Raw genomic sequence first — 24,747 nt, 5'->3', positions numbered from 1 at the left:
CTAAAAGTCATAGTTGTTAAGTTCGTCGAAGAAATGCGAAAAGTTCGTCCAGTTCGGCACCTTTTAAAAATTCGTGAAAATTCGTGAAAATTCGTTGCGTAAATTTTCTTGGCATATGTTTTGATTTTATAATGAATGGCTTAGGTGCGATCACTATTACACTTGTAAACAAATGATACAGTTAGATAGTTATACATACTTGTATTGAAAAAAAACTAGATCAACAACAGATCATGATTAGTACTTCAATATAAACAGAGCTGGTTCACAGATTACAATTAAGCATCAATTATAGCAACAGCTCACAACTTATCATTGTTATCTAAATAATCTATAGCATATGTGATCTTAGTGATCTTAGTGCCAGCACTAGTGCTCTCTGTCCAGATTGCTGATTCGCTAGCTATGTCGTTCAGAAGCTTTAAGTTGGAGTGAACGTAAACCAGCTTTCTGGCCTTTTCTGTTCTTAGTTTATTTCTCCTTTTCGAGTACACATATTCAAACTGGCTCCAATTTGTTTCGCAGGCACTGGCGCTCCGCGCTCGTGACCTGGCTGAACAAGATAATAGTCAACTTCTGAATTACTGGGGTCTCAGAACCGTACAATTGCCAATATTTAACAGGCTGATTATGGAACTTGGCAACCTCTGGCCTACTAAAGAGACCTCTACGTTAAAGTTCGGTTAAAGTTCGTCTATTTCGTTAAAATATTCGTCCAGTTCGGCACCTTTTTAAAGTTCGTCCAGGACGTCCGTAACAACTATGCTAAAAGTGTTTATTAGCTGCCGTCTCAACTCTCTATTTCAATATGAAGTTGCTTAATCACTCAATTGTTCTAAACAACTTCCGGACAAGTTTTTCTCATTGCCAAGTTTAATGACCGGCAAAAAAATTATCAATTGCATCAACTTATCTAAGGTTTACATCAAAATGTGACGATGGTTAAAGCAGATTATATGGCTTACCTTCTCTCAGGCTTCATCTTGTAGTTTTGCAGGCACTAGCTGCACGGTTTTATTGTCATGTTAATGTGTTGTTGCTCGTATTTTACATTGGATTGTTTCCGTTCATGGTCAATGGTGTCATACGCCCATGGGTAGAGAGAAGAGATAAATCTTGCCTGATGCTGCGCTTTAATAATTTTGTCACCATGACCGGCGAGATAATGCGCCTCATTCATCGTATATTTAGAAGGAAAAACCGTGCACATTATTTATGTCAAACATCATTTATGTCAAACATCATGACAATAAATGGTAACCTAAAATAATTAAACCAATCTTTATCTTACATAACCTTACATGGATTTCCATCTAAGCTATGGTTTTATCATGTCAGTATATTATATATAATATACGATGATTATATATAATATATAGGTTTTTATCAGTGTACAGTATACTCCGGAATCACGACTACAGAGAAATTAAATCTTTTACAGTTACTTTTCCATTCGTTGTGGTATACATATGTATTGCTATAGCCTATCTGCTAGTTTACACTTTTAAAGTTCTAACAACACAAGTTATCAGTTAAACGACCATTAACGTCGGTCCTCAGTGGTTGATATTTACTTTACATACGTTAGTTACTATAAAAAGCATTGTTCTGTTTTCCTGAAGCTTATCTCATTTAAACTATAGCCTTTATATATTATTATACATAGTTATACTGTTGGACTTTACTCCGGTAAACACGTTTATTGTTTACTTGAGCTGAATTGTTAAGCTACTCAGGGTGAACACTGGACATGGCAAATGGTTGTGGATAATGGAAAAGTTATGAGAGGACCAGAACGAATAATATCAACTACCAACTAACCTCATTGTAAGTGTCCAAGTTTTTATATATTTATCTTAGTTTAGGAGTTTGAAGCTTTCCCAAAAATTACTGTCGACAAAGATTTAAATATGACTTAAATAGCTGTCAGATAATCGTCATGTTCTATTTACGAGTCTGTTCTCATGTTTAAGTCTCTTTCTCTCATTACTCCAGACCTGTTAATGAATTCTCAGTTTACCAATACCTCGAATATATGAGAACATTGAGATGGATGCAAAAGATGGTCCAGCATATCTCCGTTTGGCAGTCTGCTAACTAAACCAGACTGTGTAATTATGCAGGGAACTCCTGAATTAGCTACAAGATTAGGCTAATGTTACTAACAACCGACCTTAGCACTTTAAATCTGGGCTCGCTTATAAATGCAACAGTTAGACATCCAGCCAAGCTGCCAACCACATCCTGTTGAGAGCTCACTAAAATATTGTAGTATATTTTGCTGAGCTCATCTAACATCCTGTCAACCATGCAGAAGTCCGCATCTTCTGATGCTCCTCAAGAGAAGGAGAATATGTCCAAGTTTGGTAGGAGTAAGAACCTACAGAACCCCTCTTCCAGCTCCACAAAGTCAACTGATATCATTAAAGTGGAAATCGATAACCGCAATAAGTGGCAGGTTTGTGTTATCTCATGTGTTATCTCATGTGTTATCTCATGTGTTATCTCATGTGTTATCTCATGTGTTATCTCATGTGTTATCTCATGTGTTATCTCATGTGTTATCTCATGTGTTATCTCATGTGTTATCTCATGTGTTATCTCATGTGTTATCTCATGTGTTATCTCATGTGTTATCTCATGTGTTATCTCATGTGTTATCTCATGTGTTATCTCATGTGTTATCTCATGTGTTATCTCATGTGTTATCTCATGTGTTATCTCATGTGTTATCTCATGTGTTATCTCATGTGTTATCTCATGTGTTATCTCATGTTTTATCTCATGTGATATCTCATGTGTTATCTCATGTGTTATCTCATGTGTTATCTCATGTGTTATCTCATGTGTTATCTCATGTGTTATCTCATGTGTTATCTCATGTGTTACTACTTGTTTTTATTACTCCCCAACCTAGCTACAAATCTCAATACTAGCTCCATTAAAGGAGGAAGTTAAACGTTTAATGTTCTCTTCGTCCACCAGTCACCACCAAGCCAATAAAATATCTGAATACATTACCCAGTTAAATTTCAGGGGGCCTACTACATGCACATGAAACAGAATGGAGGAGGGAAGCTGAGCAACAAACAGTCATCCATTATTACCCCACGGATCGCTGACATCACCAACACAGTTGTTAAAAACAAGGTAAGGGTTTTAGTTCCTTACCTCGCCAGTTCGTTTGTTTGTTTGCTGAATAGTATAGTTCCTTAGTTCCTTACCTCGCCTGTTCGTTTGTTTGTTTGCTGAATAGTATAGTTCCTTAGTTCCTTACCTCGCCAGTTCGTTTGTTTGTTTGCTGAATAGTATAGTTCCTTAGTTCCTTACCTCGCCAGTTCGTTTGTTTGTTTGCTGAATAGTATAGTTCCTTAGTTCCTTACCTCGCCAGTTCGTTTGTTTGTTTGCTGAATAGTATAGTTCCTTAGTTCCTTACCTCGCCAGTTCGTTTGTTTGTTTGCTGAATAGTATAGTTCCTTAGTTCCTTACCTCGCCAGTTCGTTTGTTTGTTTGCTGAATAGTATAGTTCCTTAGTTCCTTACCTCGCCAGTTCGTTTGTTTGTTTGCTGAATAGTATAGTTCCTTAGTTCCTTACCTCGCCAGTTCGTTTGTTTGTTTGCTGAATAGTATAGTTCCTTAGTTCCTTACCTCGCCAGTTCGTTTGTTTGTTTGCTGAATAGTATAGTTCCTTAGTTCCTTACCTCGCCAGTTCGTTTGTTTGTTTGCTGAATAGTATAGTTCCTTAGTTCCTTACCTCGCCAGTTCGTTTGTTTGTTTGCTGAATAGTATAGTTCCTTAGTTCCTTACCTCGCCAGTTCGTTTGTTTGTTTGCTGAATAGTATAGTTCCTTAGTTCCTTACCTCGCCAGTTCGTTTGTTTGTTTGCTGAATAGTATAGTTCCTTAGTTCCTTACCTCGCCAGTTCGTTTGTTTGTTTGCTGAATAGTATAGTTCCTTAGTTCCTTACCTCGCCAGTTCGTTTGTTTGTTTGCTGAATAATATAGTTCCTTAGTTCCTTACCTCGCCAGTTCGTTTGTTTGTTTGCTGAATAGTATAGTTCCTTAGTTCCTTACCTCGCCAGTTCGTTTGTTTGTTTGCTGAATAGTATACCAAACACTGGTTTCTGATTTTCCTATTTTATTCATCTCAACTAGTTGCACTGTGGAGGAACCACTTGCCACGTGTACGTATAACACTGCTAACCGATCTAATACCGCTATTGTATCAGGTATAAGTATACAGGTATAATGGGCTCTCTTTTCAATACTTGCAACCGTGCAGGTTTTACTTTTGTCCCTGCTGTATTGCTCGATTTGCAAACGCAGTGAAGCTTAGTGTTATGGCAGACTTTATTTCGACTGAAAAATAGATTAAACTTATAGCATAAGATTGATTTGACGAAGCTGATTGTTTTAATTCCCCTTCAATATTAGCTCTTCTCTTCCACTACGGCCTAATTGATTCGATATCCAGCAATTCCATGCTGTCTCTATCTTCAACCCGGTGATTGTTGTTACTCATTCATTTATTCATCGGAAAAATTATGCAATAGACATTGAATATTGCATAACCAACAGGACAACAGGATTGTGAATCATTCAGATCGGGCTGTGTCTATCCGAAGGAAATAATCCAGACCAAATTTCCTCTCGTAGGTTTGACAGGGTTACTTCATTCAGTACACTATGATAAGTGGACTTTATCACTCATGTTATGTTATCCATGGATTTCATGTACGTGTTCTCCATGTTCTCCACACATAATAATTTCCGCCAGTAATCATTGCTGTAACCAACTTAAATTGCATTAGCTGTACAGGTTTAGATTATCTTCATGTTTAAGCAGGAAGTTCATCTCTTTAATGATTTACGCAAAATCTGCGTAGCTACCCTCCTCTGGCTCCGTCTACAAGCATGCTATTCCGTTTACGTTCGTTCTCGATCGTTATTGAAGTATTGATATTCATCTCCCTCATGGATTATGCTCGATTTTAACTCACCTCTTACTTTCACCTCTTACTTTACCTAAAACTTGTTGATTTTCAACCCGTTTCGGCTATCATCTATATTTCTATAGGTGGCAGACACCGGGCTGTTCCACTAATCGAAATTTACCTTTTGATGACCTGTGTAACTTCTGCTAGGAATGAGTAATCCTACTTAGAGTTAGGTCCTAATATTTAACTCATCGTAATGAACAAGGTGGCTTCCAGCCAAGATAATCAATATTCAGTGAGCTCTTGGTAACAGTAAGGGGAAACATCCGACACAAAGACATTGTGATCTGCAATTGTTTTAACTTCAATAATAGTAACAAAAGATACCTAATAAGATGTGTATGTGTTAGTTCCTTTTCACTGCTTTGTGACTTCATGATTTCATGATAGTTCATATCCAGGATCAGTGATCCTTGATTCTGGATTACTTTAGTTATCCAGCAAAGTTCGTCAAAGCTTCCTTCGTTCAGCATCATCTCTTTATTTTCTTGTCAACAAAATCATGGTGTTATCAGATGGGGCAACAAGATCTGGGTAAATTGTATCTAATTAGAAACTGCAACTATTTACATTTACAGCTCACTTATTTTTACTTTTTCTATTAAGTTTTGATCAACCAGTATTTGATAATGAACCAGGTAACTTGCAACTCATGGTTAGTTTGGAGATTGGCTGTAAGCCGAGATTAAATGATATTTTAGCTAAAACTCATGACAACGATCATTCCAAAGAAGTAAGCTATCAAAGGTTGTTGATAGTTTAGTAAAATATAATCATATTTTTATTAAAGCTTATTTTTTCTAGCCTGCCAAAAGTCACGCGGTGCTCGTCTAAATCACTCCACCATCCAATCGCCAGAGATCCCATAGTTTAATGACTAAGGAGTAGTCTGGATTTGTTGCTTACCTTTAGAAACTGCAACTATTTACAGCTCACTTATTTTTATTTTTACTTTTTTAATCAAACAGTATTAGATAATGAGCTGGAGTAACTGCAACTGGTTAGTTCGATCATTCCATTGCTGATGCACCCAGCACCAGAGATTGGTTACACTTATGTTTGTCTTGAATCAAGAAGCAAACTTTCTAATAGGTTCCTGATAGTTGACTGCCGGTCATGTTTTTGATCAAATCAAATCTATCATTCTATTCACACTGTTTTTCCGAAAAAACATATTCATATTTTTTCTAGCATATAAATTAGCCAAGGGGCCGGGCACGGTGTTCGTCCAATCGCTCCACGCTCGAATCGCCAGAATCTCCACAGTTCAAGGAGTAGTCTGGATCTGTTTCCTCTAGATTTGTGGCCACCACTAATAATGACAGTAAGATTTAAGAGATGTGACAACTGGCCACCATGTTCCAACATGTAGCCAGTAGCCACACCTAAGTGGGAGAAACAACATAAAATAAGAGAGAATTATAAACAAGATTATTATACTAATGTTATTATAATTAATAATAAGAAAACAACTTGACAAGCATAGTAATTCTAGTAAGCTTCAGAATTTCGGATCCACGTTCCTGTTTTAATTTCGGCTGTGTGATCTGCTGCAGTTAATTTCACTTCGTTTCATTCGGTGATTGAAATAACATTTAATTTACTGATGTCCTTGCTTTTATGGCATTTTCCTGATATTTCGTAGACCTGTCGACAAGGAAAATCAAAAAAATTAAGACCGTTTATATACAGGGTGGGCCAAAAGTCAGTACCCATACGTTGGGTCTTATAGCTCCGCTGTGTTTTATATTTGAGAGTTGTTGCTTTGCAGATGGCATACTGTACCTACTTGTTCGAGGATTCCGTCGCCAAAATTTGAAAATTCGAATATTTTAAACCACGCCCATTCAATATTAAAACATCTATATTGTTCTCTCTGAACATGCTGGACGCCTAATTTTTTCGGAGACGGTAGATTATTAAATGTTGCATCTGATCTGAAAAAATAATGTGAAACGGATTTGAAATGACGAAGTTATAAAGCATTTTGTGTATCTCGTTAACAAAATTGACTGGGTGATTATGTGACACCGTGACACGACACCTTAATTGGGCAGCCTTAACGATTCCCATAATGTTTAACGGGTTGGTTAACAGGGTCACCTTATCACGTGATTAGGTAAGCCAATCACCTGATCACACGTAATGAATAAACTCGTTATGCTTCGTATCTCGGTGATCTGAGAAGCTATAAAACTCTCATTTTTTCAGGACAAACGTAATTCGAATGGCCAAACACAATTCAATAAAATTTGGCTCGATCCGACTATCCAAACTATGAAATAAATGCGAAAATGAACCTTAATTTTTTTTAAATGAACACGAATATTTTTCGATTTGACAAATTCCTCGAACCAGTGGTGGTATTAAATCATACCACAAAGAATTATTTCAATTGGGCACTCAGTGACTGCGCTATTAAGGCCAATGTATGGGTACTGACTTTTGGCCCACCCTGTATATTAAGACGGATTAATTTACTCGTTAAAATGATTATCCAGTTTCAGTACAACTGATTCATGGCAGTTCACGGAATGAGAGTGGACACAGCACGTGTCACGTGACACAACAGGTGTCACGTGACACAGCACGTGTCACGTGACACAGCACGTGACACAACACACATGTTCTTTCACAAAATCTCAATCTAGCCAGGGGATGTAAAATGTTCCCAATGATCACATTTGTACACTATGTGTATGAAGCAACAGTGCTATTAAATACTAACTGTATAACTGTTTATGAGAGTGTTTTCAACTGAACGTCACCTCCCCAGTCTCCACCAACAGCCTAGTACTCTAGTAGTATAACTATAACTGGATTCAGGAGTTGCATCTGCACTCGATATCTGTGTTTTGGTGACCCACAAGTCGCTTGATTACATACATTATAGTCGAAGTCGCGACCTGAAGAGGACCGGGGCGTGTGCTTTTTGAATGGTCTATTATGATGTTAGTAACAATCATCTATTCATGAATATAATATTGTTTATTATTCGCAGAGGAATTAGCGATGATTTGCGTAATCAAAGCCATGTTTGTGATAGCGCACACTACTTATTTATGTTTTTGAATCGGCAGTGTTTATTTTTACACGTACTATGCGAAGTTTTCACGCCTCCTGTTTACTGTTTAGTCGTGTTGGTTAAAATTACGCTGTACTAAAGTTGCTTTCTAAGAAAACTCACCTTCTTGATTAGGAAAAGGATACACTAATTACACCCCAGTTCCATGGCCGGATATTATGCCAAATTATAAGACGGAGATCGTCTACTGATATTTCTCCGGATATTTCTCCGGTTTGCAGTTCCACGACCGGAGACCATCTACGGTAATTTTGTTGATTCTGTATGATTCTGTATGAATAAATCACCGAGAAATTCCCGGAGAGCTATAATACAGTAGACGGAGCCGGAGAATCATCTCTGGAGATGATCTACGGGAAATGGACCTCCGTCTAATAATTTGGCATAATATCCGGCCATGGAACTGGGGTGTAAGATTAATCGGTTTCGATATTCGCTGGTTCAAAGATCTTTCAGTAACCATGATCAGTGTCTATTGAAAACAAACGATCGTGATGTTTTTATCACTTTTCCGAGAGTTCGCGATTATTTTACACAGACGATTTTCACTAGTGAAGTAGTGATTATCATATTAATTGTGTACAGTGTGCAAAGGAAGCATTTATATCGCCTTTATTATCAGTTAATGATTTTATTACTGTGAGTGTAATACCGATTACCGGAAATAAAACGTGAGATCCGGGTGTAAAGTGTAGCCACCAAATTCTTCATGAAGTTGCAGTCTCAATTAACGAATCTAACAACTGCGAACAGTCCAATGACATAATGTTAGCAGCTCGTATATTTAGTCGTAACGTTCTTATGCAGACATCCACCAGGAGGAAACTGATAAACAGTTACCAGCCATATTGATGTTACAAGCTTACCAGTAACCAGTAAGTTTCCAGTTATACAGGGTGTTTCAAAAGCCTTGCAAGGATTTGCTTTTCTGAATAAATTTGTATCCATTTGTCTCAGCTTGATTCTGTACAATTCATCGGTGTTAAATAATGTCACTTTCAATTTAACAGTTAAACCGCTAAATATTTTCTCGCAGTCGAGCCTAATCGTGCACTGCAGTGCAAACATCGTTAACACTCCATCATGACACCCACTGCAGCTGTTTAATTACGTGATGTAAGCTTGCAATAAGAACTGCTGTTAATTGAGCAGTAACTGTCAGGAGTGATCCTGCCTTTATTCCACTTTGTTGGATGATCAGTTGCTATGATCAAACTTATATTAATTCTAATAGAGTTTCTGATGTTTCAATTGTGCACCAGCGCCCTGGTGGCTGGTAGACTGCTTTGAACCCTAGTTTCATTTTAACCAGCTCCCGACCTCTACACGTGAGAAATCGGACGGTTTAGACCTGTGATGCTCTAATACTCTAATAGTAAGTATTGTGAGGAATGGGAGAATGATGTGAGAATGATGCTGGAGTTCGTAGTGAAAATGGAATTCCCATGTGAAATTAAAGTGCTTCAGCTATTTGCTGGATAACGGATGTAACCACATTTTATAGTTTCAAGGTTTTACCAACCACAAATTACAAGCTCACAGCTCAATAACGACTAGCGTCGTTTAGTGGTTTATATAATATATAGTGGTGTATGTAGGTAGTGGTAGCGTCGTTTAGTGGTTTATATTATATAGGTCTTATCAGCAAATCAGTAATCTGTAAGGGACAGAAGTGATTTATATAATAAACAAGACAGCAACTCGGTAATTTATCGTCCACTTCCACATCAGATTAGCAAATATTTTCTTTCATCATAACAGATTATTGACAGATTTTACATTTCAGTTGCAAGGTGAACTGCGAGGGGTGAGTACAACATCTAAATTGATTTTCTTATACATACATTTGCTAATTTGTGATTTGCTGACTATTGATTGGTTGAGCCTTGAGGCAGATAGGGGAGTTGCTGATGAATTACATACAGGGTGTTCACTGTTCACGATACATTACATTCGTAAAGAGCCATCCGAATCAGCTATATTTTACGCTCATTTTTTTGTAATTCGATTACAATCATGTCACAACCAGTCCAGATATCAAAAAGGTTACACAATTCTCAACATCCTGAGGGCAATGTTTCTGCCAGAACTAATTTGGAAACCATACTAATGTTTGGTGAACAAGGTGTATATAACAATGCTCTGGTTGATTCAATAGCCGGAGTTCATCGTATTGTTTCATTGTTTCAACTTTCGTGCCAACTATGGAGATTTGCATTTGGCAAACAAAAAATATATACAAGGTTAAACTTAAGAATAGTTTGAAATTCTACCTTGTAAGCCTGGTAGAAATATTTGAAATGGTTGAGACTAGATAAAATGAAGATGGATGATCAGATGATGTCTCATCCGATGCTTGCGCTTCGTAAAAAGTAGTCATCGATCTGATTCTTTTGTCCACAAGATGAGATAAGCCTCACTAAATATCAGTGCTGTCTAATGTCTTCAAGATCACGTCATGTTGATGATTCCAGGGATAATATCCGGTAGTAGAGACTAGGTAGGACAAGTGAAACTACTGTTTAGGAGGAAACGCGAGCTTTTCCTCCTAAACAGTAGTTTCACTTGTCCTATCTAGTCTCTACTACCGGATATTATCCCTGGAATCATTATCTTGAGACTGATAAACAGCGAACCTCTCCAGGACTCACGTCATGTTGTTCAATGAGGCAGAATATAATACTTACTTTGGTTACTTTGGTGTGCTTCATAGAATCCTCTATCGGGTCATCAGAGTTGCTGCCACCCCGTACAGCGAGATCGCTGCCTTTATTCCAGTCCAGTCCAGTAAAGAGTTTCCATTTCGACAGCTGTATCCTGCCACTAGAGGCTCATCCGGGAATGATTTCACAAACGTTGCAAGCATTTCTTTAAACTTTTAAAGTGCAGGGGATCTTCGATAGTATGCATGTTTGGTGGGATTAAGTTCCACAATCGAGATCCAATTACTACAAACGAATTGTCGTAGAGCGTTTGGTTGCGCTGACTGCTAGATTAATTCAAAGTGAGAATAGCTGCCTTTTAGCTTCTGATGAGAGATTTGTAAAGGGTCAGCATGGTGACTTTGTTCCTCGTTTTAAACGCACTCAGGGTACCGCGCGACAATTGACCCCCGACAATTGAACCCCCGACAATTGAGCCCCTATATAATTACAATAAGGTAAATTGTCGCGAAATCTAGGGTTTAGTACGACAATTGACCCCCGACAATTGACCCCCCGACAGTTGACCCCCCGACAATTGACCCCCTATGTAATTACACTGGGGTCAATGGTCGCGAAATCTAGGACTTAGTACGACAATTGACCCCCCGACAATTGACCCCCCCCCCCCCCCGACAATTGACCCCCGACAATTGACCCCCATGTAATTATACTGGGGTCAATTGATCGGGTTAGGGTCAGGGTCCTGGGTCAAGGTCCTGGGTCAGGGTCCTGGGTCAGGGTTCTGGGTCAGGGTCTTGGGTCAGGGTCTTGGGTCCTGGGTCCTGGGTCCTGGGTCCTGGGTCCTGGGTCCTGGGTCCTGGGTCCTGGGTCCTGGGTCCTGGGTCCTGGGTCCTGGGTCCTGGGTCCTGGGTCCTGGGTCCTGGGTCCTGGGTCCTGGGTCCTGGGTCCTGGGTCCTGGGTCCTGGGTCAGGGTCAGGGTCAGGGTCAGGGTCAGGGTTAATTGTATTAAATTATATTGTCGGGGGGTCAATTTTCGGGGGGTCAATTGTCGGAGGGTCAATTGTCGGGGGGGTCAATTGTCGGAGGGTCAATTGTCGGGGGTCAATTGTCACCCACCCGCACTCAGAACCCAAGCAGCAACTTTACGAGCACGTTCGGCTATAAGGGTAACGTGGGGACTCCAGGATAAGTTAGCTGAAACCGTCACCCCTAAATCTTGAACCACTTTGGAACTGGAAGGGTATAACATGTTACTGTCTGAGACTTGGTATACTTGGGTTAGGATGGCAAATGGCTTGTGTAGCAAGGTGTTTTGAGGACAATGTTTGTGGACAAGTAGCTCAAATTTATCCTCGTGAAGTGCCATGTTGTTGCATTTTGCCCACTAAACGACACAGTTGAGATCATGCTGTAATATCTCAGCATCTGCTAGACTATATATGTGCCGTAGAATTCGGGAATCATCTGCAAAGAACCTGATGATTGATCTGGTGACACACAACTGTATGTCGTTGATAAAAAGTATAAAAAGCAACGACCCCAAAACAGTTCATTGAGGCACTCTGCTAAGGATTACAGCAGCAAGTGATGACACTCCATTCAGTACTACACACTGCTTGCGGTTAGTCAAGAAGGATCCGATCCATTTTACCAGCTTTTCGTGGAACCCCATCCGTTTCATTTTCAGAAGAAGCAACCGGTGGTCAATTTATCAAAAGCTTTCGCGAAGTCCAGGTAGATGGCGTCCGTGTCAGCATTGTTAACCAAGATCACAGAGGTGCCGAATGTAATAACTATGAGCGATTTATAATAGACCATAGCAAAAACTTCCCTGTACTTACTTACAAACTTGTACTTGATTAGGTCTCCTCAATCATTCCAGTAGCCTGCACCAATGAACTCCCGTATGTGTCGTATCATCTCTGTCGTAAAGTTGCCCTGAAATTAGAATAATCTAATTATAATAATTGGTGTTACGATTGTTAAGAGCAAATATGTTCTGCTATGAGTACTTATTACTTACAGCTTGAGTGCAATAGCCAATATTCAGTATATTTCCTATATCAATGATTGCATTTCCAGGCATTAGTGGTGATAGTGATTACTTTAATGAGTCATGATCACACAGCTGATACCAATGCTGAACACACCTGTCATGAAACATATTCCAGCTATACCGACCTGTATCTAACCATTGTATTTTATTAAGTGTGTCCTGGCCTTCAGATCGAATTTATGTTAATTTGCCCCACCGTGATGACTGATGATAGATTCGATTGCAACAGGCCTAATGCTGCACAGTAATCGTCTACCAATTTTCTTGTGTCTTTGAGTAATTTTGCAATTTGTTAACAAAACTGTATCATCCTTTAGTCAGAACGAGTAGTCGACTTGAGTATGCACTGTATAATATAAAGAAGCTAAATAAATATAAACCTACTTTTGTACTTTCTTATCTGTTCACTACCCAGAACAAGATCAGATCTGAAAACGCTTAAAGTCATTCCGATCCAGCCAGCTGCACCAGAGCAGTAAATTGACCATTTCATGGCGTTGTTTTGATTTAGAGGCGTATTACGAAGAACCGCGAGGGTATTGAAATAGACAGTAAAGGGTTTCTTAGTATTGCTGGGGTCCTTTCTTGTATCCCTATCAATTATTATGATCCGTTGTATTGTCAAGATTTTGAATCAAGATTATGATCAAAAGGATATAATCTGTTGTGTAAGTGGGCTCATCCTTACCGAGTGTGGATAATTGTGGTAGTAATGATTGATTGATTGAGGAGCACTACCCAGAGGCATTACTCTGCACTAACGCCTTAAAATCTTTAATTACAATCAAATATAAATATATGCACACAATGTATAAAATATGAATAATGTATAAAATATGACTACGCTATTAGCAAATTTAAATATTACTATTAAGAATTTATGAATAACTCTTATCTCTTGACATACGGGTGTAGCTTGTCACGTTCAGTGGCTGTGCTCTACTTCTACTACTTGGATTCTTTAAGCGTTCACGATTGGTTGATGTGTTATACTTATGTGTCGCCTTGAATTCTTATTTTAGTGTATTGTGTTCTTAATACTTTAATACAAAAGGGAATTTGGTGAAGTTAGCAAAAGCACCAAATGTCGTACCAATTAAATATCATTCCTTCAAACTATTCGTCCTGTTAATTTGCTTAACAGTCGAGTTGAAACTGCTAGAATAAGAAAGTAAGAAACAATTAGCATTCAACACAATTACTTAGCTGTCACGTGATTTAATGTGCTGTTTAAGCTGTCTAACAGAGAGCTATCTGGATTAAAGTCTAAGTGGTGGAAGATTGTCTACTTCAATTCGTCTATTTCTAACTTCAGACCTCACTGGAGTACAGTAGTAAACCCAGTAATTCTGTTGTAGAAAGTTGTAGAAGTTTCCCGGCTTTTCCTACTTAAACAATTACATGCCAGTTTAAAGGCAGTTACAGGTCCAATAGCGAGTTAAAGAGTAAAAGCTAGCCGACTCTTGGAACTAGGGTGGGAGTATTTTATAACACCAGGTTGACTAGTAGAAGTAAAGTAGTAGAAGTGGAATATAATCAGACTCTCTAATATCTATTAAGTGATATTTAATTGTCTTTATTTCTTATGGCGTTCAATAATTGGTAGGGTTGCTCTCGCTGAACTAGTCTCAGAATGTTAGTACGTGGTCAAAACTCTTCCCACCGCAATTCCGTCTCTGAAACCCACCACACTTCCACCATAACTGGAGGTCGCCGTCATGGAGTTGTGAGCATGAGACGAATATCTGTGGTAAATCGGAACTCTGTGATAATGGCGGGCAGTATGAGACGACACTTTGAGGTCTCAACGCGAAGAGGCGGTGTCATAGAGCCCCTATCTGCCCCCGACCTAAACGTGCGTCTTGTTTTTCTTGTGACTGTTTATTTGTTAGTTAAACACGATAGTTAGTAGCAGTGACTGAGAGTATAATGCTTGTTTGAAGATAACTTATCTTAGTTACTTCCAACTTAAAGTTGTAAAACTGATGGTGCTCCGCGGTTAGTGATGTACTGAAGTCCCAACTGTTGACTGACTGTGAACAGGGCTAACGCAAATGTTTCAGATGTTGTTCAACAGCAAGAAAGTAAACAGTGGACTCGGCTATTCTATTATCATCCTGGTCGCAAACATCATCTTCATTCTTATTGGCACATTTGTTTTTGTTCACATTGAGGGGACGGTATGGTTTAATTTTTTGCTTATTTGTAGTTTTTATGTTTTTTAAATAATATTTTAAAATGTTGACGTTTTCAGATTTTAGACAAAAGTTTCTGTTCTTTCTTCGGAGCTTTGTTATTGTTTAATCAAGGGTTTGGCGACGGCTGACCTTACTTCAATTGAATTTTGCGGTTATTAACATTGTTAAAAACGGAATATAAAGACTTATTATTACGAATAACGAGGAAAACCAATTCTAAAATAATTTTCTTTCCTAGGCTGAAAGGATAGAGCACGAGGAAGACTACGAGAAAAAGCTTCATCTCATTGAGCACATTAGCAATTCAGAAAAAGTTCTTCCTTCGGTAAGTTAATAAAATATTTGCTACTCCGTAGCTATCAGTGTTCTTCACGCACAGCTGTAAGTTTGTTATCTGTATTCTTCACGACTCATCATGCTGCATATGTAGCCATCATGACATTGTTGTCTATATTCTGAACAAGATCGTCATAGTTCATATTATAAAGGGTCATTGTATTATTACATATATCACCTGTTATCAGCAGTTCTTTCAATGAAAATATCATTTAGGGGGATCTCTTTCTCCTATTCTTTATCTGTTGTCTTTCAGAATAAAACCAAGCATGAATATGTTCATGAATTCTATGAAAAAGTAAGTGTGCGCCAAGGTTCAAGCTCTTAGAAATGCAAAGTGCTATCATTTAAGGTTAATTCTAATTACTAAAGTTTCTGCTATATTTTTCATGTCAAAAACCCGCACCTCTGACTTTCATAAGACTATGGACTGATACTTCAGAGTTTAGATATACGTCAACAATAAAATACAACGAGAAGGGATATGTTTATCATATGACAACCGTATTTATTATTTCTTTTCAATCCATGACAGAAACCTCAATTCGCCTCCTTTCCAGTTACTGTCGTTACAAATGGAAATGTGCGAGAAAGGAAACTCTAGAGCGGGAGAAAAGAGCTGGGAGTATACTGGTTCTCTTCACTATTGTCTTACCATTCTCTCTACTATCGGTAGGAAGGCTGGAGTTATTTTAACATATCTTTGTAATTGTAGAAAGCCTAAAGAAATTTAAAACCTAGAGAAATATATCTTTGTAGGAATTCCAGAGATGCTTTAAAATAGTATACTTTTAGGAAGTCTAAAGCTTGAGGTTTATTTTTGGAGCTCCTCTTTCTTAGAGGACTTGTTTCTTTCCACGCCATCTAATTATCAACATAATATACTTTATTCTTATTTTTTAGTTCCTGATAGGGATGGAAACTTTAACTAATTTTTGCAATATCGTATTATTCAATATCTCTGAAAATGGTTTCCTCTGTCTGTAGGGTACGGAGTAACCTCGCCTCATGGCTACCTCTCTAAAGCTGTATCAGTAGTGTATGCTATGTTGGGTATTCCTATTTACGCAGTCTACCTCAGCTACGCTTACTTGGCTATTTCTAATGTTTTGGATGCGTTTTGTAACCTTGTATTTACTTGTCTCAGGTAAGTTTTAATCTCTTTCTCGGTCTGGTAAAAAATAAAAAATATCGTTATTACATTGACAAACTTACGTTGAAACATATTATTATACAAATTATTATTTGACAAATTTCATTCGTAAAATCTATTGCGATATTAGTAGGCCCCGTTTAATTTAATTTATTTCTAAGTCTAACTGTCGAAAGCTGTTTTTAAAGTTTTGGATTTGTCACATGCAGTGTAGTAAGTTGTAGCTGATACTCTGCGTTTCAGAAAGAACCCAGGAGATGTGGTTAGATTGTTCACCAAGCTGTTCCTAGCTAACCTAATTCTCTGGTCTTACCTCCTTATCCTTATATTTCTGTGGACACCTATACAGGTACAAATAAAATAGACTATTGCCAGACTACAGTCACGACTGAGTCATTGCATTATTTAATTTGGAATTTCGGTTTACCACGCTTTTATGTTGATTTGAGACTACGTAAATTCGATATAGTCTACAAACCGCATGTTTTCATTCAAAACTGAAAATTTCAGTTTCAGCAAATATTTTATTTTATTTTAATAACAGCCGCCAAAAAATCCAAAATGCTTGCAAATTATGCCCTTCCAGAAGAAGCCCCACAAGCATCCCAAAATTCATCGGGGAGATGATAGCGAGGTAGAAAATTGTTACTAAAAATAGCATTGTCTAAGCGCACGTTTTATCCAAAAAAACAGCATTATCGAAGCGCAAGTTTTCACCAAAAAAGCATTGTTGCAAGTTTAAATAGTGTTTGCCTAAAAATAGCATCTCAACTGCAAGTTATCATTAATCATTAAAAAATATCCCATTCTCCAGGTTAACCGATCTTCCGGCTATGCATGAAATGGTTCACACCCTTACATATTCAACATTTCTTGCTTTCTATGCATTCTGCATAAATACATACAGGGTGGGCCAAAAGTCAGTGGGCATACGTTGGCCTTAATAGCTCAGTCACTGATTGGCGATTGCTCAATTGAAATAATTCTTTCTGGTATGACTTACTACCACCACTGGTTCGAGGAATTTGTCAAATCGAAAAATATTCGATTTCATTTTTTTCAAATGAAGGTTCATTTTTGCATTTATTTGATAGTTTGGATAGTCAGATCGAACTAAATTTTATTGAATTGTGTTTGGCCATTCGAATTACGTTTGTCCTAAAAAATTAGAACTGTAGCTTCTCAGATGACCGAGATATGAAGCATAACGAGTCATAACGAGTTTATTCATTACGTGTGATCAGGTGATTGGTTCACCTAATCACTTGATTAGGTGACCCCGTTAAACATTATGGGAATTGTTAAGGGTGCCCATTGCCCAATTAAGGTGTCGTGTCACGGTGTCACATAATCATCCAGTCAATTCTGTTAACGAGATACAGAAAATGCTTGATAACTTCGTCATTTCTAATCTGTTTTTGAAACAATTAGGCGTTCAGCATGTTCAGAGAAAACAGTATAGGTGTTTTAATATTGAATGGGCGTGGTCTAAAATATTCGAATTTTCAAATTTTGACGACGGAATCCTCGAGCCAGTAAGTACCATCTGCAAAGCAACTGCTCTCAAATATAAAACATGGTGGAGCTATTAGTATTAAGGCCAACGTATGCCCACTGACGTTTGGCCCACCCTGTATATTCCTGCATATAATTATATATTCTCGCATAAATTCTGCATAAATTCTGCATAAATTCTGCCTAAATTCTGCCTAAATTCTGCATAAATTCTGCATCTGTTGTATTCTTAGTTGCACTCTAAGCATTTCTTTCAGAGAACTCACAAACTTTATCCGAATTCCAGCAGCTTAGTTGTTCTGTGGCCGGCTAAAATCCATGTTCGCGCCAAATATTGCGTATTATATAATTGTGGGTAAAAGTGTATCATGTCAATTGAATGTCAATTGAATGTCCATTGAAGTTAAATTGAATGTCAATTGAAATTTGAATGGTAATTTTTTTGATTGTATGTTAATATTTAAACTTTTATCTGAATACAGAGCGAAAATAAGCTTCATAAGCCTATTCATTTATAGTGTCTATCTTGTACGCGAATTCTCTTGTCTAAGATTAACACTATGTAAACACTATAAGTATATAATTATAAACCTGTGTTAATCGTCTTATCCCTACTTGTTCCACTTGTTATTTTACTGGTCCTGACCAAATCCCTTGTCTCATTTCAGCAGCAGAAGTCAATAGTAGACGAGATCTACTGGCAGGTGATAAGGTTCACATCAGTTGGTTTCGGGGACGAATTCCGGGATGTAAGCGAGCAGCCTTCCCACATTCCCAGTGTTGTTAACGTGCTTTGTGTCGGGTTCTTCCTCCTCCCTTTCGGTATTTCTGTGACTTCTTTCTTCTTCCAAATGTACCGTAAAGTGTTTGGTAAACCGAGAAAATGGTTTGATATCAAGTGTAGGAAAATTCAGAGAAAGACTATGACTAAAGTAAAAACACTAAGGCCGATTAATGGAGTGATAAAAGTAAAGGAATCTCAAAACACACGCTCGTCAAACGTCTGCAGAGATACTAATCTTATTTCTATAACTGAAGCTAGTGCAGATGCTGTGTCATAATGCTAACAAACCACCGTCAAACATCTACAGAGATGCTCATCTAATTCCTTTCGCTCAGACGAGTGATTAGTAGGGAGCCGCCTAACCGCGCGTTACCGTAAGTTACCGCGCCGCGCATGAGAGCTACGAGCTCGGGAACTGATTAACATGTCAATTAACGTTATTAAATCAATCCACTGTCAAACTCTTCTCATACAGACACTGAGATTAGTGCGGGTAAGGGTTGTTCAGTCCTCGGTGATCACAATGAAATGTTACAAACGTTAAGTGCGGTGATCGCCTTGCGATTACAGTGACAACGGATTGACAGACAATAGTCGAAAATACTTGCTTTGGTTAGTTGGTGATATAGCCGGGTTGAAGGTTATCTTTTATATAGGCGTGTCATGCCATCGTGTGAAATATTTCTATTTTTAGTCATCATTTTTAGAGGGAGGTTTCTGCATACAATATAGTAATAAACAAAGAAACTAGTTATGAAAGAGTTATGAACAATGATTTTGTTTTGAATAATGATTTTGTTTCCCGGATTTACTATAATTTCCAAGCTCCCTAGCCTCCTACATAGATATTTATTGTAAATTATATTGCTCTTTACTTTGTTTAAAGTTTCGAGGTTTATATTATTACTAAACGATGATCATTGTGACTTTTAAAGATTTCTAATATGTTATGTAAATGGTTCCTTCGTCACATTACTAATTTGTTTCTTTTCACTAGAATTTGGAATCGTTAAAACCTTATCATTTTGTCGTATTTTGTTGGTTTATTGTTATGTGAAGCATTGTTAAATCCTGGTGATTCTTTACATTTTTCATGTAATAAACGGTATATACTTTAATTCATTTATAAACAACATGCCCGGCAAAAGATCTTTTAAATTTTTCATTGTCGGTTCCTAAAATGTTTGCTAAAGCCTAAATTATAAGACTAATGTTAATAAGATGTGGAAGGAAATAAAAGTGAAATTTGCACCCGAGAGCCACCTTGAGACCCAAATGTGCAGCCATTAGGCCACCCTAAACGAATTGCAACAGTACCGGGTAGCCTGATGTTCTACTTTTTTACTTTCTATTCAACTTAACGATTATCAAGTGTCAATTTGAGGTATTTGCAAATGTTGTGATACATCTACTTAAAAGAGATGTCGTCTCAGCTAGGCATGTTGGGCTTAAGGTAAGGATCACATCTGGGGTAACATATTATGGGCCTTAGATATGGTTGAACTAAGTTTGTACCTACACTCATGCACAAGACGTGGACCAGCAGTCTTTCTTCCTGCGACTGACTTTAATTTCTTTAACTTAGAGATGTTCACATTTTTCCTTCATAATTAATAACTACGCTGACCCGATTGGGCGACTCTGGTCCGACTCATGTCAGTCATGTGTTACCCACGGACCCATTCTGGATACCATGTATCCTAGGGATAATGCTGTCACTAAAGTTGTAGATTTGCGTTAGAAGCACCTCCTCTGCCTCAAGCATAACACAATTCACTTTCGATACATTTTCCACAGCATTACAAAAAATATTATTAAGGACTGGGTGCAAAAATCCTGGGACTCTGCCTCCAGATAAAACCACAGGCTTGTTTATATAGTGCAAGTGAAATAAAAATTAAATTAAATTAAAAAAATTAAATTAAATAAAAATAATTGCACACGAATCAGGTTATCACGATAGCATCATATGAACGAAATGTTAGGATGTTATTTCGTTCCAACTGATAGTGCTAAGCATTAAATCTTTAAATGCTCCTCAAGCAGACACGAGACTCTCAACCAGTCGACCTAACCTGATTATCTGATGGTATCGTATTAGGTTGCAGTCGTAATATGGCCTGGGTGAATATGCTGTTTTAATATTTAGGCTGATTGGGTACCCACTACCCAATTAAGCTGATTGGGTGCCCTGTTAACTGTGTGAGAACTGGGTCCCATTGGGAGAAGTTGTTGTCACCCATTACAAAACTCCCCTCAAAATAGGTAAAGGTAGACCACGTTGTACACGTTGGCCACGTTATAAAAGCGGAATATTGTATCCCATCTGGTGACTGAGGCACCTTTCCATCTGGTCTTTGATTGAAATGTTAAAAATCTTATCGTTCGTTCTTATATCTTTTCCGTGTGTTTTTTCGATTCTATGCCTATTTATGAAACCAGAAAGTTACGAGAAATGGTTGCAATGATCAAATTTCTGTTACAATTTGGATGTGAAATATTGCTCGCTCAAGCGGTGAAACAAGGACCGCATTATTAGGAACACCTGAAAAACAATTAGATGTATCATTTATTTTATTTCTGCGAGCTGTTTAATGAAATTATTTCAAATTTTTTTCTACTATTTTTTGCAACACTGCAAGCATTAGTCTCTTTTTACCGTGATCTTGAAATTTAATGCCGACGGGCGGAAATGTGAAGTTGGGAGTTTTAGCCGAAACACATGCGACGAAGCCAATGTTCATGAGTTTGTCCTAAAGTTTTTTCAAAAGGTCATCACCATTTAAATCATCAAAATGTGCATTTAGTTAAGCCGCAAATATTTGTTTACTGCCCACTGTTATAAATATAAGTATCGAACCTCAATTTAATTTTTCCTCACCCTCATTCATTAAGATTAATTGCCACCACGGTCTACTTACGTACCGATGACAATTAACTGATTTGAGTTTGACCTACCTGTTTCGTAATTGGTGGTAATACTTTCAACTTTGTGTCCCCTAGAGATAGGTACCCTCATAGGTTTTATAGCATTCCGGCTGTGTGGTAAGTGTATACCGGGTCTTACACTCATCCCAAAAGGGATTGGAAATAATACGATTATATATACGGCCCTGCCCTGGACACTGGACAGTAGACAAGAAAGGTCACTGTGTTACGTTCTAGTTTGTTGGGTGTATCATTTCCAATTTGTCGGGCCGCTCCTTCGTGGTGCGAATTTTGTTTTAAGAGTAATCAATTTCACGAGATTTGATAACTGAATCTGATTTTCTTTATTGACCGTTAATTTGGATCCGTCGTGTTGGTATTTTTTATCAACATACCTATTGATGTAGCCGTATACCCCATTTAATCGGTCTTTGTCTCGTACTTAGGTCGAATTGATTTAATCAAACAATGGAATGAAATACCTTCGGCCCCTAAATCAATGATCGACTTCTTGACTCACAGCCAACACTTCATACTTCATAGTACTCGTAACCGTGTGTAAACAACTTCCGCTCTGTTTTACATCAGCAAGCTGCTGAACGCCTCCAGAAGTTCATTTCAAACTATCTTTTAAACGCCTGCATGCCAACTTAACACTGCGGTCTGGGCGATCTTGCCCCGATTGCTTGACGATTGCGACCAGCAGCCCTTACCCCAAACATTCACCACCTTTACTTTTATCAGAGGGTTTGTGTAGTCATGTATCGTGTTTTATCGTTGCTGCTGATTGTGGTACTAGGAGCTATTGTCCAGGCTCAGGATGAGGAACCAGCCTGTGAGAGCGGAGCTGATATCAGTGAGTTTACTAATTTGTAATTGTTAACTAATTGTTAACTAATTTTGAGTTTACTAATTGTTCATTTTTAGTGACTGCTTCTCTACAAGTACATTTTAACTTTATGTAATTGTAAAGGCCACTGAAAAAGTTTGGCGGCAGAATTAGAAAATAAACGAAACTGGGACTCTGGCATAATTAACTTAAACTAGCATGGGGCTCCAAGAGGTTGTAAATAAAAGGTGTGAATTCAGGACAGTGAATGATGCCAAAAACGCCGACTTTGATTTTAACCAATAATTTAAAAGTTTACCCTTCTCAGTTCGGTTTTGAATTTAGCCTCACGTACAACTACAATCAAATGAAAACAGTTCACCAAATTTTTTAAACGTACTATTAAGTTATATTTATAAAAGTAATATTTTAAATAGAAATTTTGTCTGGTCTTAATACAGCAAAAAGTAATTTATAATGGTAAATAATTTTTGATTATATTCTCTTAATGGTCCTCTCATCTCCATCAATCCTTTAGAAACTTGCGACAGACCATTCCACGTAAAAGTTAGACCTTGTTAGTTCTTGACTTTTGTCAACTCTATTAAAACTTTACAGCCTAATGATATTCACGGATCTAACTCCCCAGGGTGCAGGTTTGTATGCAGTAACCGTGGAGACAAGTGTCTGTGTGGTACTGACGGAATGTCCTACAGGAACACGTGTGAGATGAGATGTAATGCTCAGCGTTACAAGAGGAAGATCTTCAAGGATCACAACGGTCCTTGCATGGAAGGTACGGAGGTTTTCAGTGTTTTGCCATTTTACCAACCATGCATAATCTTGTATTTAAATCCAAACTTCCCCCAAAATCTGCTTTTAACATTATACTTATAGCCATAGTGTTAATTGTTTCTCTGGCACTTAACAAGACTCATAAACTTAGATTCGGAGGACAAAAAGAATGTTGATCTTATCTCCACATTTTTAGCGATCGTTTAATTTGAGCTTTCAAAACCTTCGCAATTTTGACTTGAATCGTACATTTTTCTGATATCATTATCCGGTAATTCTGTAATTGAATCAGCATCTCACTGATACGGATATGCAATTTCGTGCGTTGTTTCTTGGAAGGCGAAGTTTTTCTAAAAACACATACTCGATCAGATTGCACTGCGGAAGATTTTGACGGATTCAAGTACAGATTTGTTGAATGGTTTGACATGATTGAGAAAGAGGACTCACCCTCCGATTATAAAAGGTTAGTGATTCTTAAAAATACCAATACATTCTTGAATTTTAAGATGATGAACAGAAAATTAAACAGTTTGGACCACTATGGTCTGCAAAACACAATTAACTTTTTTTGTATCTAGAATCTTTGATCAAAACCTTTTTTGTCTCAGTTTGATTTAAATTTAAGTGTCATTGTTTCACTTCTGCAGAGTTGCAGATTTGGACCACCAAGGTGTGCTCATGGTCATGTTCCGGTCTTTGGACACAACTGACGATATGGTACGTGGATTGTTATTTGTTATGAAAATTTGGCGAATATACGGGAACAGAGGTGCTGTACAGTAGAATTTGGTTAATATTTTATCAGGAGTAGGTCATTGGTGAATGGTGACTAACAGGGTGCTAATTATTGTTTGTGGATAATATAATATTCATTGTCATTCTATTAGAACTTACCATAAATATTGCGCTTTGGAATGCGAGATAAAATGTTAGATCTTATCTTTACCCAAATTCCTTCCAACACCTGACCTGGTTGCAGATACGGTTCATATAATCAAATCAGCCATTTTAGTCATTTCAGACCTTGTCCCCCTCTGTAAGGGTTATAATATATAGCTATTGTGTAAAATTTACATTTTACAATGCTTTTCCAAACCCTTTCCACCTTAGGCTGTCTAACGCAATTTCTGAACGATCCCTACTATGGGGATGTATCAGAATGTTAACAATTCTCACATATCAGGTACTGGAATGGGGAGAGCTGAAGAAGGTAGCTGAGAACCCGTACGAGCACTGTGTTTCTGAGTTCTACAGACTTTGTGACACCGACAAGAACCAGCTCCTCTCCATCGGCGAGTGGGGAGAATGCTTCGAGATCCACATCAGTGAGTCTACTTCGCGTAATCTAGTTTACATTTGGAAAACTAGATGAGTCTACTTAATTCGTGTAATCTAGTTTACATT

General features: G+C 37.9%; 2 protein-coding genes across 10 annotated transcripts in view; both read left to right on the top strand.

Annotated features, from left to right (window-relative positions):
• The window catches only part of LOC134817891 (testican-2-like), a 62,232-nt gene that overhangs the window by 34,999 nt on the left and 2,486 nt on the right, over positions 1 to 24,747 (top strand). Inside the window, exons 2-6 of the mRNA XM_063827259.1 lie at positions 22,461 to 22,572; positions 23,195 to 23,341; positions 23,713 to 23,806; positions 23,991 to 24,060; positions 24,527 to 24,668. Coding sequence (XP_063683329.1) covers positions 22,476 to 22,572; positions 23,195 to 23,341; positions 23,713 to 23,806; positions 23,991 to 24,060; positions 24,527 to 24,668 — 550 coding nt within the window. The 5' untranslated portion in view covers positions 22,461 to 22,475. The remainder of the gene's footprint in view (positions 1 to 22,460; positions 22,573 to 23,194; positions 23,342 to 23,712; positions 23,807 to 23,990; positions 24,061 to 24,526; positions 24,669 to 24,747) is intronic.
• Positions 1,735 to 20,399, top strand: LOC134816439 (potassium channel subfamily K member 16-like). Of its 9 annotated transcripts, none has more exons than XM_063825287.1 (12): positions 1,735 to 1,827; positions 2,315 to 2,458; positions 3,037 to 3,150; positions 9,867 to 9,887; positions 14,866 to 14,982; positions 15,239 to 15,325; positions 15,593 to 15,634; positions 15,897 to 16,008; positions 16,324 to 16,483; positions 16,733 to 16,838; positions 17,076 to 17,123; positions 18,676 to 19,143. In XM_063825287.1, the coding sequence occupies exons 2-12, from the start codon at positions 2,354 to 2,356 to the stop codon at positions 19,063 to 19,065; spliced, it is 1,302 nt and encodes a 433-aa protein (XP_063681357.1). In that variant the 5' UTR covers positions 1,735 to 1,827; positions 2,315 to 2,353; the 3' UTR covers positions 19,066 to 19,143. The 9 variants fall into 9 exon arrangements, with proteins under 9 accessions (XP_063681357.1, XP_063681349.1, XP_063681375.1 ...); XM_063825279.1 differs by having other exon boundaries at positions 18,673 to 19,143; XM_063825305.1 differs by lacking the exon at positions 17,076 to 17,123 and having other exon boundaries at positions 18,673 to 20,399.

This window comes from Bolinopsis microptera, chromosome 1, assembly GCF_026151205.1.
Source record: "Bolinopsis microptera isolate Bmic1 chromosome 1, MBARI_Bmic_1.0, whole genome shotgun sequence".
Lineage (NCBI taxonomy): Eukaryota > Metazoa > Ctenophora > Tentaculata > Lobata > Bolinopsidae > Bolinopsis > Bolinopsis microptera.
The sequence above is the reverse complement of the archived record's forward strand: the minus strand, read 5'-3'. Positions and strand labels throughout refer to the sequence as shown.

What these genes read in the sequence shown, in the direction of transcription:
- LOC134816439 (XM_063825279.1), top strand. Translation starts at nt 2,354, where the DNA reads ATGTCCAAGTTTGGTAGGAGTAAGAACCTACAGAACCCCTCTTCCAGC. An exon ending in TTGTTCACATTGAGGGGACG is followed by an intron (nt 14,983 to 15,238) that starts GTATGGTTTAAT and finishes TTTCTTTCCTAG; the next exon opens with GCTGAAAGGATAGAGCACGA. An exon ending in CAGAAAAAGTTCTTCCTTCG is followed by an intron (nt 15,326 to 15,592) that starts GTAAGTTAATAA and finishes GTTGTCTTTCAG; the next exon opens with AATAAAACCAAGCATGAATA.